Consider the following 17,693-nt stretch of genomic DNA (forward strand, 5'->3'; position numbering starts at 1 on the left):
ATGTGATAATATGAAAAATACACTCATTTGCAGGATAATATAAGAATTGAATACTTAAAGATACATGTAGTTAGTACTATAAAAATTATATGCATGCCTATACATGCCTATACATGCCTATACATGCCTATACATGCCTATACATGCCTATACATGCCTATACATGCCTATACATGCCTATACATGCCTATGCATGCCTATGCATGCCTATGCATGCCTATACATGCCTATACATGCCTATACATGCCAATACATGATTTTATAGAAAGTTGGAGACTGGCAAGACCGTGGGAGAAAAACATTGACATCAACAAAAACAACTGGATAAAACTGTCTAAAGAGGCTGGTTAGTTGGCTAAATATCAACAATAATAATAATGTAATAATGTAATGTAATAATGATGTAATAGTATATGATAATGGAACCTCAATTCACAGTTTGCTAGTGAACAACGCAATTCAATTTTTGACCTCTGAAAACTTCTGCTTCTTTAAAGAAAAGATATTTAGAAGCCATGCTGAATTTATTAACTAATTAACAATTGCAATGAACATCAATTTTCTACTCAAAAACGACAAATAAACAGTTTTGTGTTTTTTATTAGAAAACACTCCATTTTTTAAAAGTTTGCATTAATTTGGTGGGGCGGCTACTTGTAAGTACAATAAAGAGTAGCATAATTTTTATTTTTTTGTGTTGAGTTGAATTAAATTAAATTAGTTGCGATGTTTAACTCTGTTTTCAACTATAAATCAAGTTACAGACACAATCATCATTCAGTTAAATATGTGTTTGCATAGCTTCACCTTCAACTGTAAGTGAGTTAGAGGGATAATCTTTGTCTAAACTGACAAGTGAGTGATATTTGACATGACATGTTAATCACTTTTGAACATAGCAAGTTAGATACCTTTTTGGCATAACATGTTAATCACTTTTGGCCACAGTTTTAATCACCTTTAGACAAAGGGTGTACGTCACATTTTAGCAGAGTGTGTTGTTCACCTTTTGACATGGCGCTTTAATGACCTTTTGGCATAGCGTGTTCATTGCCGGTCAACATAGCGTGTTAATCACTTTTGAACATGAAATGTTAGCTACCTTTCGGCATGGAATATTAATCACTTTTAGGCATAGGGTGTTAATCACTTTTGAACACAGTGTGTAATTCACGTTTTGGTATAGCGTGTTAGTCATCTTTTGACATAGCGTTTTAGCTATCTTTTGAGATGGCGTATTAATCAACTTTTTGACATAGCATGTTAATCAACTTTGGACATAGTGTGTTAGCTACCTTTTGAGATTACATGTTTGTCATTTTTTTATTTTCCTGTCAGTCACTCTGTATTGGAATGTTGGTGGCGCTCTATTTTGTGTCATGTTAGTTACCACGTTAATTGGAATGCTAGTAATTCTTTTTCATTGCTTGTTAATAACTCTTTTTGATGACATGCATAAGTCGTAGTGTGTTGGTCACATTCTGTTCCATCATAATCAGTATTCGTTCTCACTGTGTGTTGGTCAACCTCAACCATAGCATGTTAGTCACCGTTGTTATCGCCTGTTGAGGATCTTCCGTATGATGTCACGTCGCGGTTGTTCAACAACAAATTTTTTTTTGTTCAATAAACTTGCAAATGTAAAAACTATTCGTATGTCACAAAAGCCAATAAAAAGTTTAAAATGTGTGATCAAATAATAATAATAATAATAATAGTTGGTATTTACTCACACTGTCTTACGCCATGTATTTTTACTCTTTTTTTTATTAAACAATTAATTTTTTTTATTAATTCACCATTTGTTAATATTTTCAGTCATAGTGTTTTAGCTGCTCTCTTTGCAATTATGTTGAAGTTTAATTTCAAAGTTTTCAAGCTATTCTTTTAGTTAAACTGGTATTGAAATATGCTCATGCATGTAATTTATATTTGTAGTTGATGAAAACAAGAATATAAAGGGAGACTTTGATATGATATCTAGTAGAGAAGATAATGTAGAATCTAAGTCTACCGTGGACACTAGCCCTGAGCCAATAAATTCTAAACAAGGTACTTGAGATACATCTCTCTTTATATATGGACTTGGAGTATTAATTACAGCTACTAGTACCCAGGCAGTTTGTTGTGCCTTAACAGAATGTCAGGTGGACCAATTTCTGTCCACTTTTTATAACAAAGTGCAGAAAATAAGTATGTGAGCAAATATTTTGAAATGCTCGGCATTGTCAATTAAAGCAGGTGCTCAGTGTCAGGTCGCTAATTTGAATGTCATGAGTTCATATACCATATAGAAGGAAACTTTTATTCCAACCTCCAACCTTGACTTTAGACAGACTAACACTCTGGCAGCTCAGTGCGATGTGAGTAATCATCAGATACAATGACTATATGTAAAACTGTTCCAAAATACTGAAGGTGATTGGCACATGAGTTAGTGCCATTCAACCAAGGTGATGCTTGCAGGTTTAAATCTTGTATATTACAATTTTTTCCAATAACTTCTAACCGTGGCTTTAAATGGATGGAAAAACTCGGCTCTTATTATAGTAAACATCGTAAAGATTTTGCAAGATGATAACAAATAATTTTTGTATTCTGTTGTAAACATGTAAATATTGCATGCTCATGCAATATTTACCTTGATCATGACTTGAATATTTGGCTATGAAGACAGAAAATGTATTTTTTACTTTCTATGTATAATTTATCTTGTTTTGCAGAAAATTATTATATACTTTAGCCTTTGATGTCGACAAATGTTTCACAGACCATGACAAGGAAGTTTTTAAGAAAGAATTTTAAAAAGTGAAAACAGATAAGATGGCAGCCAATAAAAATTTTTGTTTTAGTTCAGTCACTTTTTGATTTTTTTAATTATGACAGCCAATGAAAAGTAAACTTTTTTGTAGTTCAATCAATTTTAACTTTTTAATTTTATTTTATTTTTCAGCTAATTTTAAACTTTAAGTCAAAAAAGGGCATAATTTGAACTGATTTTCATTTTCAATTAGACTTCATAAATCATTTCAACTCTTATTTTAGCTGTGCTGGCCAAGTGATGACGAGAGAAGTACACAGAGCCAGCAGAGAACAAGCAAGGCCTTTTATTTTTGTAAATATTATAAGTAATATAACATATTTAGCTACCTCACACAATTACCTGCTTTTAATATGAAACTTGCAAACCAGAATAATTTTATGTTTAACTTTAAGATACTGCAAATCACACAGCTAGACTCTTTTAGATTTTGAATTTTCTTATTAACTCAATCTCTATGCTGCTACCTGAAATCACTATCTATTACAAATAGACTAAAATGAGATTCCAAAGTAAAACTAAACTAGTTAATCTACTCATCGATGTAAATGCAGTTGGAATTGAGGCAATAAAACTGAGATGTATATACAGATAGATAAAGGCTCCACTGAAAGACTTCATGTCATTATGGAATAGACAATATAACAATATACTATAACAATATTGTGAAGTGTAAATTATAATATTCTTGTTTTATTATGCATAGCTAATTATTTGTACAGTTGACTTCAAGGTCAGTGATTTTATGTTTACTCATTCTTTTTGAGTTCATCACCATTGTAAATAAACTGATAGATTATGCTGATGAAGAAGCTTTTGTAAGAATTGTCTTCTCTATGCAAAAAATAAGCAATTCTCAAGAGCATCCACAAATGAGTGCAATTTATGTATTTTAGTAAGGTTTATGACTTTTGATTGGAAGTTGCTTCCCTATTAGGAATTTTAGAAAACCACTAAGATATTTAAGAGTTTAACAAAACCTTTTGTTAAACTGAGATTGTGGCTCAGTTGTTAAAATTTAATCTCTCTGTTTAATAACCAAATATCTAATGAAAATTGCAAATTACTATATTTTTGCTACACGATGATCACTGTTTTATATGTCACAGTAAATGATTTTTATCACTGCAGTATACTTTCTTAGACCCATTGCTGAGCAATGCATAAAATTTGTTCTCACCAGGCCTGTATTCCCTGGTTGCAAGTTGGGGCTGCAAATAATAGTTGTGAACACTAGTTCTAGTTGTGAACACCTAGAGTTTTGGGGGGCACCTAGCCGCTCAAGGGATTACAGTCCTGGTTATCACAATTGATTCCACAAAGTCTGATACCTGTGTCTGTAATCCTGTACTTTGTTTTGGTTGCTCAACTCCCTACAACCTATTTGACATTACTAACAACACCACTTTGGCTATTAAAGTATGACGGGGAGGTGCCCTTTCCCTCACATCTCATTCTCACACCTTTTCAATATCACTTCAGTAATTCCTCAAACTCCTGTAACTTCTTGACCTTTAGCAATTGCCATCACTTCAGAAGTTAACTAAGCCCAGGAAAGGATGAACTCGAGCAATACAACAGCGATGAGCTATCACTGAGATCAATGTTTATGCATCAAATTAAGGTTGTCCTTGACACGCTCCTTTCACTTACATGCAATTAAATCACTCTATTGATTAAAAGTAGTCTTATAGACCAATTTCATAAAAACAGTTATAGTAGATATATATATATATATATATATATATATATATATATATATATATATATATATATATATATATATATATATAGAACTATATTTCCCAACTAGGAGGCTTCGATCAATATATAATCCATGTTAGGAGGCTCTGAAAAATTAGGAGGCGTCCAGGGAGCCTCCTAATTCTAGCAGTGTTTATAGTGCTTAACAACCCTATAGAAGTATTTTAAACATGATTCCCATAATCGCCTTATATATCTATATTCATATATATGGAAAAGAGGAGACAACTCCAACAAAAATGTGTAATTTTCTATCAATAAATTATAAACCCTAGGAGGCTCTTATATATGGAACTAGGAGGCATATATCAATTTTAAAACATTCTTACTTTTAACTGTTTTGGTATCGTTTCAGTTAATAGCACAATCTATTTAAAAACATATTGCAATAAGCTTATGACTAAGCATCAGCAAATACAAAGAATTAGCAGCTATGTCGGATACAGTCAGTTTTGCTAATATTAATGATAGCTTTATTAGATTTGAGAAATAAAGTTGTATATTAACAAACTACAATACATTACAATTTATTTGCTGACCCTCTTTATAGTTTTCAAGACTGCCATTTAAGCACTCCCTTTTTTTTGCAAGGTTTCTCGTTGATCTGCTCTTTTTTGTGAAAATTCACAATAATTGCACATTATGGTTTCAACTGATGTTTAAGCATGGCTGTAGTAAAAGTTTAAATAAGTCTATAATCAGTACAATTCATATTTTCGATGCCGTTGCATTCAGCCACAAAATAAATCTTTTTTTGAAACTTTGCATCCAAACGCAATACCTGAGAGATGGTTTTTTAGTCGAAGAATTGATTTTTTAAATTTATTGAAGTAAAGTGGCAAAAGTATAACCACAGTATATAACAGCTAGAGAGATGTGGCTGTTATAATGTTGCTGTGGCTGTTAGGACTATTAGTTCTTCACCCATGTAGTCTACTAGAGCTTGGTAGCAGCAGAATGACTACATGTAAGGGAGCAAGTCACATTCGGTAAGTTGTTCATGCTATTTTAGTCAATTTACAGTTTATTTACTTGAAACATACAGTTGTAGAAAAGCAGTATAAATTTTATTTAATATTGAAATAGGACTAGCGTGAAAAAAGTATGTTTCAATTATTATAATTTTTAAGGAATGTAGCACAGAACACGTTTGATATATTTTTTACATCCGTTTATGTCATCCAACTGCTGATATTGTTCTGCATAGAAAAGTCAAGAAAGGTCAGCATTATATTACCAAAAAGGAAAAAATCAAAACTTTTTGTAAAGTCCTAATTTTTGACTTTATTTTTGTTACACGAATGTTCAGTTTTGTAACATCAACACAGACACGCCAGCTGACAATTAATAGTTATTTTAGTGAATCAGTTAATTCTCCAACTTTAATCTATTTTCAGTTATTATTATTATAATTTTTGATGTTTTTTATAATGATAAGTAACGTTATTAATGTGGTTCTACCAACAGTCAAAACTGTTATTAGAATAACATGATCATAAAGTAATTGTATTATTGTTATCATGAATAGTGAGAGTTTGCGTATTTCAGTTATGATTTTGTAAGTAATAGTAGTACATGCATAGGCATAAGCAAGTAAGTGGGTATATGCAGCCTTTGAATTTTGAAACTTTTAGTATTTAGTTTGAATCTTGTGTAGTAATTGTGTAGTAATTAAGAGCTTAGCTGTTTTATAGAGCTTCAGTAGTAGGAGGCAGACATTCAAGTTTGCCAAAAAAAACCTAACCAGTGAACTAAAATGTGTATTTTGCATTAATTTTGGTTTGTATATCTGTTTATGCTATTTGAATTATCTTTTCATTTTTTGTAGAAACTTGGTAAGCATTATTGTCGGTATATTCATCAGATGGCAGAGAGTATTAGACAAAGTTGGATGTTCTTTTCTAAAAAAGGTATGTTGCTAATTACACGTTGGTTTGCATAAAAAATATGTCAAAATAATCAAGGTTTCATCTACCGAAATTTATAATATTTTTTAACATATACATAATTATAGATTACAAACTATAAAACATTATATCAGTAAGGTTGTATTTTGAAATGTAGTAAAGTTTGACGTTTTGGCAAAGTCACTATGATAAGCAAAACTTTAAATTCACCAACACAAAATATACTGTACAAAGTTTTACTGTAACTAGCAAATGTATACCTGACGTAAGAATGTAACAGCATGCCCAAAAGTAGTTTTTCTTTGTATAGTTGCAAATAATCAATGACGCTTGAGTTATAGATAACTGCTGGATGAGAAGCATTGATGGCCCACACCAAAGACTGATTTGCAAACATCAAATTAAAGGTATGCGATATTGCAATAAGTTGCTGTAAAATAGCACATTATACATGCGAGCCAAAAATTAGTGTAATAATTTGATATAGCCATAGCTTCAGTAAGAAAAGTTGTTAATTTTTACAGGCATTGTATTATTTAAACGCTTACATAAACCATTATGCCACTTTTGTGTTCTATTCATCTATTATTGGCAGATTACATAACATAAATAGCGAAAACCAATCAAAGGAATGTAGCATAGCAAAGAGATTTAGTATTGCTCTTCTTAGTCTTTATGAGTCATGGTTGCAATTGCTGAGAAATTGCATAATTATATAAAATGAATAGTTTTCCATGGTTACTCATTACCACTTTTAGTTACTCAGTCAACACTGAGAGTAATTATCAGATTTGAGATATCATGTTTAGAGGCAGGAGATTGACAAATATTTGGTTGGTTTTTACTCTTACCCTGCCGTATGCGAGTTTATGCTAAATCTATCAGCAACTGCCGTATGCACATTTTTGCGAATTTTCCAACAATTGCGTGGTCACCTTATTTTATTATCCATTAAAAACATAACGGATGATTTTAAAACTTTGATGGTATTGTCAGTGTGGTTCGAATATTTCTCTAATAGATTAGTCTAAGATAACCAAACAGTTTCAAATTTTTTTTTGAGAATTTCCAAAATAAAAATGGACATTTTTTGTGTAAGTTTTGTTAAGTATCGCGCAAGTCAGAAAACATATAATTACTTACATGTATGTTGCTGACACTATAGTCAATTCAAATTCATATTTTTGTGATTACACAGATAATTAAATTAGCAGCAGTGACTCTGATGATAGTGAAAATAATGGTTTTTTTAAGTGTAAGGGACATTGTAGAGCATCGTTTTAGCTTCGTAGCGATTGTAGCTTCACATAGCTTTAGCAATGCACAAAGTGAAGGTACATTGATTTTTGCATAGCACTATATGTTAACATTTTAGCAAAATAAAATATATTACAAAAAGTTTATAGATAAACTTTGAAGTTGAAACAAAATAGTATACATGCTTCATGTACATATCATGAAGCTAAATTGGCAATTTTCGGTGAAATGGCTGGCGGTAGGCCGGTAGCTTAGTTTGTACATGGGTGGCAGTAAAAGGGTAAAGCTATAAAAGAATTAGAGATACAAGTGTATGTATTTCCTTTTGAATGATTTAGTGAACTTTGATGATTCAAGACAATGAGTTTGGCGAATGATATATATATATAAGATGCTGCTGAAGTTGCGCAATTCAACTCATGGCTTTTAATTATTACCTCAAAATGTTGAAAACACGCGATAGGAAGGGCCAGAACACTACTAAAACTCATAGTTACTCAAACCTGAAATACAGTAGGTTTTATACAAATTGCTGTACAATAACAAAACTGCAAAACTATTGGTTAAAATATAAATAGCAATAAATATTATTATTTTTGGCCTTCCGTATCGGGCAGCATGTATGCAGTTTGTTTGCTGATGTTAACAAAAGTTTTACTAATAAGCTACATAATTTGCTCAATTATTTGTGTCAACTTTAAAATTTAAAACAAATGTAGTGTTACCACTTTTAGAATATACTACAAACAACGCAGAGGAACTTTTTGTGGCATATGACTTGAATTTAAAAGTTCTCTGAAAATGCAACTTGTATTTGGCCATTTTAATACTTTAAAATGTCAAAGGGAGCTCATTATGAAAGCAACTTTAATATAATTTCAAGATGCTCAAAGCGGTATGGATGTTATGTTGACAAACATTAAAAGGTCACTCTGTACTATGGCTAGTAAGTATTTACATGTATTTAGATTTTGCATTGATGCTTTCAATTAGGTAGTGTATGAAATCTATTTACATTAGCTAAATTACCAGCATGTGCAATACCCAGCTTTGTTTCCTATCCATCCCAAACATTTTGCCAATGCTTATAATAATTCATTGCTCTTTTCAAATCTCATTTCTGAACCAAAGGTAGTTTTAGCAGTATAAGAACATATACTTCTCTTCCTATGGGTCTACTCACTTTTCTGTAGCAGCAAAGGCCATTGTTTTTAAAAGGTCTGTAAGAATTGTATTACTTATTTTGACTTCCATTGGTGCTCGTAGCAAATATAATTTCAGTACAATTTGCATCAATAAAGTTATTATTACTTGTTTGTAAAGTATTTGGAGCAAAACAATATTTTATGTGCACAGCAAACATTTTTGCTGCAAGCTTACCAAAACAAAATAAAACGTTTATTTTTATGTTACATTTTAATTAAACATCATGTTCTATTCAGTTATTGCTGTCAGTACTATGCAGTTATTGCTGTCAATGTTCTTTGTGCATTCTTGGCACACTTTTATGTTAAACTTCCAATGCATTAAACACTTTAGAAATAAAGTGTCCAAACAAGGATGCATAACATGAGATTTGTCACTGGCTTGTTTTGACCTATATCTAGCACTCTTTAGCCAAAGGTGTCTAGCTTTACTAAAATATTTGGTAGTGAAATTGTACATAAATTCATTGCCTGCATACACATCAATCATGATGCCTATGCTCTTATTATGTGTGTTCTACTATTGCCTGCTTAGCTAATTCACTTTCTACTTCTCAATAGCCTCAGCCTCCGAATGAAAGCTATTGTTGTTATTCCTATTTTTTGTAACTTCATAATGAAGGAGGTTGTGGTTGGGCAGCTCATTTGCTTTTCACTCTATTAGAAATATTACAGCACAAGTATAACTGCAGTAATAAAATCTTCACAGAATTGCATAATGTGGTCTTATTCTCCAAGGTCTTCTCACTAGCAGAAATGACCTATGTACTTATGCAATTGTGGTTTGTGCTTAAAGTGACTCATTCTCCTAATGTGGCATGGCTTGCTATCTTCTTGCATGCTAGTCAATTGATTAAATAGATTGTAAGAAACAAGCCAACCTCTCATTCCTACACAACCTAAAGACTTATCACATAAGTTCAACCTTCTAGCGAGATTGTAGCCGCTAAACATTTTGCTTTTTTCACGCGTCTAGCCATTTAGGGTTTTGCAGCAGCAGAAGAACAGACTAATCATGTCACAATTGGTATATTTGTTTGTCACAATTGTTTTATATTACTTTTGCCAATTTTGTCATTGAATTAATTGTACCATATTATGGTGAAAAGGCATCATGAAAAAGTATTTTACTTCGCCTCAATACCAATGCGAAAGGTTAGACCGGTAGTGGCCATTTTTGACCTTTAGGGCGAGCCACTTTAAATACTATATCTAAGCAACTTACTCATGTCATCAAATTGCAACGGCAAACAACAATGCATAGGTTTTCGCAGCTAATTTGGATTTGGATTTTACTGCCTTAATTGCAAGATCGTAATATTGTCAAGTTAAAAAGGTCAAGAAACCCCAACTTTATAATGCTAAAAGAATGAAATTATTACTAATTTTCATAAAATGATAACTTTGTAATTATACACAAGGGTAGCTTTGTGAGATTAACCGACACACATTAAAATAGTTATGGTAACATATAGCACAGTAGCCAGCAATTGATGAATATCTGTGACTCTGTCGATGCTCCTAACTTTTGTAACTTTTTAAAAAGCATTAAAATAATTATGGATGCTTTTTATTCTGATTAGTAGTGTTAGCTGATTGATAGCACCAAACAGGCAGAATTATTAGTAGCCTATACTATACTGCCCTGAGCAAGCAAAACGCTGTATCTTAATATTTGTAAATTGTTCAGCACAAGCACAAACGTGTTTTGGTCAAGCCTGGCATCAGTATTAGCAGTATTTTAGTTGTTTTTTTTTTTTATTATGGTGAGATATCCAACAATCTTTACTGAATTTTTTTTTCGTGAAACTTTAAAATCAAAGGAGTTATTTCACTTAGGGCATTTTGTTTGCTTAAATTGACAATTTACTAAGCTGGCACTAGGCAATCAAAACGCCCTATCACTGCAGATAGGGCCTTTTGTTTGCTTAATTGGACTGGTTTCTCATTGTTAGTTTGCCACAAGACCATTTGCCATGACTGGATTATCAAAGGATTACAAGTTTAAATTCTGATATTAACCCGCAATTAGTCAACAAAATGATATATGTTGCAATTCCTATTACTCATCCAGTCAACACATGGATTAAAACCCTGTAATAGCCATATTTAGCTCAAAAGTTAAGAGATGATCAAAGATCTAGGTATCCTTCAAACCAGATGTCATGAAATGAAAGGAATAAGTAAAATAGTAGTTTAAAAAAGATCAAACGCTTTTATTCAAAATAATTTAAAGCAAACAACTGAGTGCAATAATGTCAGTATTTTAAAAAAGCAAAACCTTCCAATGGACATGTAATTAAAACAAATTTTTCATCAAATCTCTGAGTCGGATCTTTAAATCGAGACTTTTGTCACTTAGATATCGTCTTGTCATAATAAATATATTATGATAAAAATCATAGCAATAAGATGAGCACTTAGAAGTGCACTAGCTTGTATGAGCTGCCTTAAAACAACTAAATATATATGCTTCAGTTTCGCTTCCCTTTGTTTATATACTCTTTGATTACATAATGCTGCTCGTAATGTCCAACTTTGTGTATGTTCAGGCTAATCAAATCGCTGTATCTGCAGATAGAGCGCTTTGATTGCCACTTTATGTGTGGTAAATGTGGATAGGGCGTTTTGCACATTGTGAAAAGTGCTATTTCTGGTGGTCTCAGATATATGAAATTTCGAGACATGTTAGATCTCAACCTAAATTACATATAAGCACAAAAAAGTGAATTTTGAAAAACTTTTCAGATAGGGCGTTTTGCTTGCTTAGGGCAGTATAAAGTTATGATAATGTATTATTTTCATTGTAATTAAAAAGTTGATGCATTTTAGTCGTAATTTGATACAGATTTAAACTAGAGGCTGAGTCATAAGTAAGTGACTGGAGTAAATGAAATCCTTTAAATTGTTGAAGCTTTAAAACCTATGTTTCAATTTTGTAGAAGAATATCGCATGAGATAAAATATTACAGCTTCATAGAATTTTAGTAATGGGAGGTAGGGACACGGGTTTGCTGAAAAACCTAAAAACAACAGGCATCTTTTGCATCACTTTTTAATCTGCATAACATCTGTTTGGGCTATTAAAATTGTTTTGCTTATTTTGGTAGAAACCTGGTCACCGCATCCAAGCACTATATCCACCAGATGGAAAATGGTACGAAGCACAGCTGGACGCTTTCTTGAAGGGGGTATGTTGCTGATTAACGGTTAGTTTCCACAAGAGCGTGCCACATTAATAAAAGTTTTATTTCAAAAAATTTATAAGAAATAATATTACTATAAAATCTATGTTTGAATGCCATGGCACTGCATTTTTTAACCCTTCCAATTATAGTGGCAAAAATTGTCGATTGTGCTTCATAATATATGTTCAATCTTTATTAGCTTCAACTCTATCTAAAACCTTTTTGTTATAGATTTTATTTTTCCAACACGTTAAAAAATAGTACTATTCAAAAAACTTAATGCATTCCTACTTTGTGCATTGCTAATGCTATGTGAAGTTACGATCCCTTCGAATCTCAAAAAACAATGCTCTACCATGTTCCTTACTCTTACAAAAACTATTACTTTGACCACCATTGGAGTCACTATTGGAGCTGCTACTTTAATTATATGTGTAATCACTAAAATTTTAATCCGTCAGTCATCAACAATCATCAATAATGTTATGAACATAAGTAATTATCTGTTTTCAATTCTGGATGTACTTGCGAAAGCTATAATAGCACTAAGTATTTCGAAAATCAGAAAGAACAAATGTTTCTTTTTATGTTGAAAAGTCCTAAACAAAAATTTAAAATTGCTTTGTGAGTTTAGGGTAATTTTACAGGGAAACTTTTGGACAACACTGTCAATACCATAAAAAGTCTTAAAGACTGTTAGTTATGTTGTCAACGAATAATAAATATAAGTTACTACGCAATTGCCAGGAAATTCGCAACATGCACATATGCCGGTCGTCCATTGATTTCGCCTAAATGCGCATGCAGCGGTGAAAGGGTTAATAAAATATTATGTAATCTCTAATTGAATCCCCATTCATTTAAACGCCCCTCTACTAGACCTGTACTATAATAGATGACGGTTAAAGATAGAACGCCGCCGTTCAAGTGAACGTTACTTCTTTTGAAAAAAACACATAAAAAACTATATAACACACAAACTAAGCTGTGATTCAGTGATAACATATACACTGGGCGTTGAGCTTGCAAAATGCCATCGTTAACTGCTTATTCTAATGCTGTAGCATGTGCAAGAAATTTTAGCCTCAAATAGTAGAACAGATTTCATCATATTTGCTAAACCGTTTTTTCATATATGCCGAACTATCAAGGCCGCTTAAACAATAAAATTATTATCAGCCTGATAGAGTTATTAATTATTTCCATGGTGCTGCTTTCAAAGCTTTAACGAAAACACTGTAAAGCTTAGAAGTTAGAAAACTCGCTTCAATATGCATTGACAAAAGTATTAATTGCTATTGTTGTAACTGAGTCATTGTTAGTAAAAATTTGTCAACATTTTTCTATCCATCCTGTCCAAAATCGGATCCAAAGATCAAAGAATGTTGAAGTCGCAGTCAGCTGGATGTGGTTGTCAATTAAAGGGTGACACTCTAGTTTTCAACACTTCTAGAATAGCACTCGAATGAACATGGCCTTCAAATTAAGATTCTACCTTATGTCAATTTAGCTGTATTTCAGAATGTTATAATATTGGAGTTTTGGGTCAAGGTTAAAATAGCAAGCATAACTTTGCAAATATTGACGCAACAAGATTTTAGTTTTAAATAAGGCTCTGCTTTCATATATTTGCAAATCACTAATGCATGAACTTAAAAAAAGAACCCAAGGGTATATTTCTCTTTGTGTAGTAGCATCTAATCAAAAATGCATTGATTTTAAATAAGTGCAGAGTGACATACATAGATTATCAACACCGAAGAGTGATTTTCAGACATCAGATTAAATGTGGGTGATGCTATGATAAGAGGCTTTAAACTAACACAATGTACTAGGGAACCAAGCGTGATTATTTTGCTGTAGCTCAAATGCAGTAGAAAAAATAAAGGTGTCTAACTTTTCAAATATTTCAGTCAAATTCGTTGCCTACATAAATGCTGACACTAGTCTTTGTGTTCTGCTGCTGTCAGGTTACAAAACATAGCTCTCCTAGTCAGAGGCATTTAGGTATCTAGAGCAATCTAGGCATTAGTGGTTTCAATGAACACCTGAACAATGGTGTTTAACCACTTTGCTTGACCCCATAGGTCAAGTATTAGCCTAATTAATGACTCAATAAATAGCTACCCAGTCAGGTCACACTAAGCTTAGCAGCAATCGTTCTGAACACTGGCCATTGAGACTTCTCAATAAATGTTAATCCTGATCATTTCTCTAATAATTTGAAGCAAATAGAAATCCAAACTGCTCTATCGCATGCATGCAAGTGGCACACCATTTAGTTTCATAATTAGCTACTAAAGTAGTATATAGAAGTGGTCATCAAAGAACCTTCTACAGTATATGTGTGTTTTGAATAACAATACATTGGTTAAGTATTATATTACTAAATGAGAAATGACACTAACGAGCATTAATGTCCTTATTGTTCACTTGTATCTTAGAAACCATCAATTCTGTTTTGACTTGCAGCACGTAAACCAGCTTATTTAACTTTTGAATGGAGCTGAGCAATGATATGTGATTCATCAAAGCCATAGCTTATCAGATTTTTATAAATGATAATTCACATTATTTACTATTTCAGTCAGCAGAAAACGGTAAAGTGCCGAGGAAATAGCAGAATTTGACAAGTACTGGACTGAAAAATCAGGCAAACTGCCAACAAGATCAGTGTTGGATGCTAAACACTCAACGCTGCCTAACAGAAGTGTTACAGTGATTCGGGCTCGAGCCAACAACTTGCTAAAGAAGGCTGCGAGAAAAAATGCCAGCTGAATTTTTTATGTTGTTGAACCTTCTTATTATCATTGCGTTGTATTTGTCAATAAATGTGCTCTTTTTGAAGACTAAAAGAGACCAACTCCGCAGTAATGCACTTGTATAGTTATTTTGTATCAAGCAGTCTTAGCTATTATTTTATGTACAGAAAATGTGCATAAAACAATGACTATGATAGATAATACAATACCGACAATAGATATTATCTGTTGTACTGCACTGTACACTATGATGTATTATTCAAGAAACAAGCTCTAAGATAAATTATAATAATTCTTTTAAAGAAAAACTAAATATAAGGAAATATGCCGCAGCAGCCAGTCTACTGACAACTTACTGTCAAACCGACCAGCCCAAAAAATTACTTAGAACGCTGTGCTTGACTAAAAACAATCAGAAATTCACCACACAATGAGAAATATATCTTTTTGGGTCATTTTCCAAATTTAAGTGAATGTGTCTGAGTAGAATGTTCTATCAATTTCTTGACATTTCAGGGCATTATTATTACTGGTAAAATGTGAATAATAGCACTCAGTATTACTATTGATCAATAAAACCACCCAAAGTCAAGAGATCTAAAGTTAGAAAAAATTTGGTACTGTGCTGGGTCCAGCCCGACTGATCATTGCTAACAATAAATTGCAGTAAGAAAGAAGTTTTGAAAAGCGAAAATGCCCTCAAGATAGAATGTTATTGTATTTTTATTGGCTCTCTATGTGACATTAAGTTTTTCCCTGGGTTCTACATAGGCACAATGGGCTTGTTTGCAATCTACCCAATTTATGGTGCTGTGGTATTGCGCAGGTTTTGCAACCTGACACTCCATTCCCGAGTGGGGAAATGTTTTTACTTAACGCTCTAAGAGTGGCTTAAGATGAATAGAAAGACATTGCTGTTATTGTATGTTAGATTGAGTAACTAAGTATGTTGTGCAAGTAATTCATATTATTACTGTAGATAATATGCACAGCAAGCCAAAATGTGTGTGTTTCATTTTAGCAATCACAGTAACTGAGTTGCGTCCATGCATTGTTACCAACTAATTTTTTTAAGTTTTTGTATGCAGTGCAGCAGCGATATGTGACTGAATAAGAAACTATAACATAGACCATATTTACAAATATTGAGTTACATTATTCGTTTATATTAGTGAGCAGAAAGTTATGCAGCCTAAAAGAAAATTGAGAGTTCAAAAAGCCATGATCGGAAAATTGAGGCAAACTACCAAAAATGCCAGAGCTGTATACTGTTAAAAGAAATTGGTGTTTGAAAATTATAATGATGACTTATGCCCGAGCCCACAACTTACTCAAGAAGCTGCCAAATTAAACTGGCAGCAGGGTCTTCTTGTTGTTGAGGCTTTTGTAATATCGCATTAAACTTGACGTCTGAATAAATTTACTCCGTTTGGTGACTAAGCAACGACCATTCTATGGTACTTGACTAGTTGAATTTTTTAGTATCAAGCATGGTGGCTGTTGTTGTTTTAAATACAAATTTATTGATTCCTACGTTAAAGTTTAACATACTATACAATATGTAGGTTCTAACAACAATTATTTTTGTTTTATACAGATTGTTGTTTTATTGTACAGATTATAGCAGACTCTTAGTTGATCTATAAGTGATAGCAACATCCCAAATTATATGTAAGCCATGGTACCTCTGCATTGATATGTAAGTTATAGCAACCTCCTAAATGATATATAAATAACAGCAGCTTCCTAATTACTATATACAGTCAAACATGGATAACTCGGCCACGGATAGCTCGAAAACATGGTTAATTCGAACGGTTTCTTTGGTCCGTTCCAACGTAATGATAAATTGCTATAGATAACTCGAACTCAACACTGTTAATTCGAACTGTTTTTTTGCCCAACGGCTACCGAAACGGTTGTTATCGCTTTAGAAAATCACTTTATTCAAAGCCATAGAGGTAAACCTCATCTTTTCGTAATTCATAAGCGTTGTTATTACCACCATCGGCAAAATAATTTTGTCAACGACTTTTCTAAAGGTTTGGTCAAATTTGATTTATACTGCTATACGATTAATAGCACGGGCTTGCCTGGTCACGCGCGCAAGGATTTTCGCCACGCACATACAAAACAAAAACAGCATGTTGTTTTGTATGTGCGTGGCGAAAATTATTGAGTGCGTGACCCGGCTAGCCCGTGACGAATAGTTTTCCGACGTTGATTCCGTGTTGAATCAACGTCGGAATGTTGAATGTTTAAAACGTCTTAAAATTGTTTTTATTAAACGTATACGTTGTCATAGCTAAAAAAACTATTCATCGTTTGACCTAAACACAGAATACGTGTGTACATTCAGTAAGTATCCATTCAAAAAGCGTGAGTGATATACAATGTACCGTTAAACCTCGTAAAACTTTTAATTGAACTGCCTCGGAGTGTTGCTCTTAACGAATCCCAGGTAAAGTAAGGGATTTTTCTTTGGTAACTTTTTCTTGAAGTTGCATAAACTTCAAGAAAACTCGGCAAAATTGATCGTGGGTAAAACGCTCAAAAGAAAAAGATGTCTTTTCTTTTGAGCATTTCAACAACGATCAATTTTTGCCAATGTCAATCTAAAAAAAAACGTCCTGGCAATAACATCACCTCAAACAACAAACCAATCTCAAGTGATAGAAAAATCTCTATACTTTTTGATAAAAACGTTTTAAACTTTACATTAGAAGCATTTAATTTGAAACAAGCCATTTGTGCTTTTGATTTATTTTATAGTTTGCATATGTACATGT

The 17,693-nt window shown here is 32.6% G+C and overlaps 1 protein-coding gene across 1 annotated transcript in view; it reads left to right on the top strand.

Moving 5' to 3' along the window:
* Positions 1 to 3,589, top strand: part of LOC137388485 (dual specificity calcium/calmodulin-dependent 3',5'-cyclic nucleotide phosphodiesterase 1A-like) — a 47,849-nt gene extending 44,260 nt beyond the window's left edge. The window contains exons 13-15 of the mRNA XM_068074971.1: positions 266 to 346; positions 1,939 to 2,052; positions 3,046 to 3,589. Of these exons, the coding sequence (XP_067931072.1) occupies positions 266 to 346; positions 1,939 to 2,052; positions 3,046 to 3,062 (212 nt within the window). The 3' untranslated portion in view covers positions 3,063 to 3,589. The remainder of the gene's footprint in view (positions 1 to 265; positions 347 to 1,938; positions 2,053 to 3,045) is intronic.
* The last annotated feature ends 14,104 nt before the right edge of the window (positions 3,590 to 17,693 follow it).

The sequence above is a fragment of the Watersipora subatra genome, chromosome 2 (genome assembly GCF_963576615.1).
Source record: "Watersipora subatra chromosome 2, tzWatSuba1.1, whole genome shotgun sequence".
Taxonomy (NCBI): Eukaryota; Metazoa; Bryozoa; class Gymnolaemata; order Cheilostomatida; family Watersiporidae; genus Watersipora; species Watersipora subatra.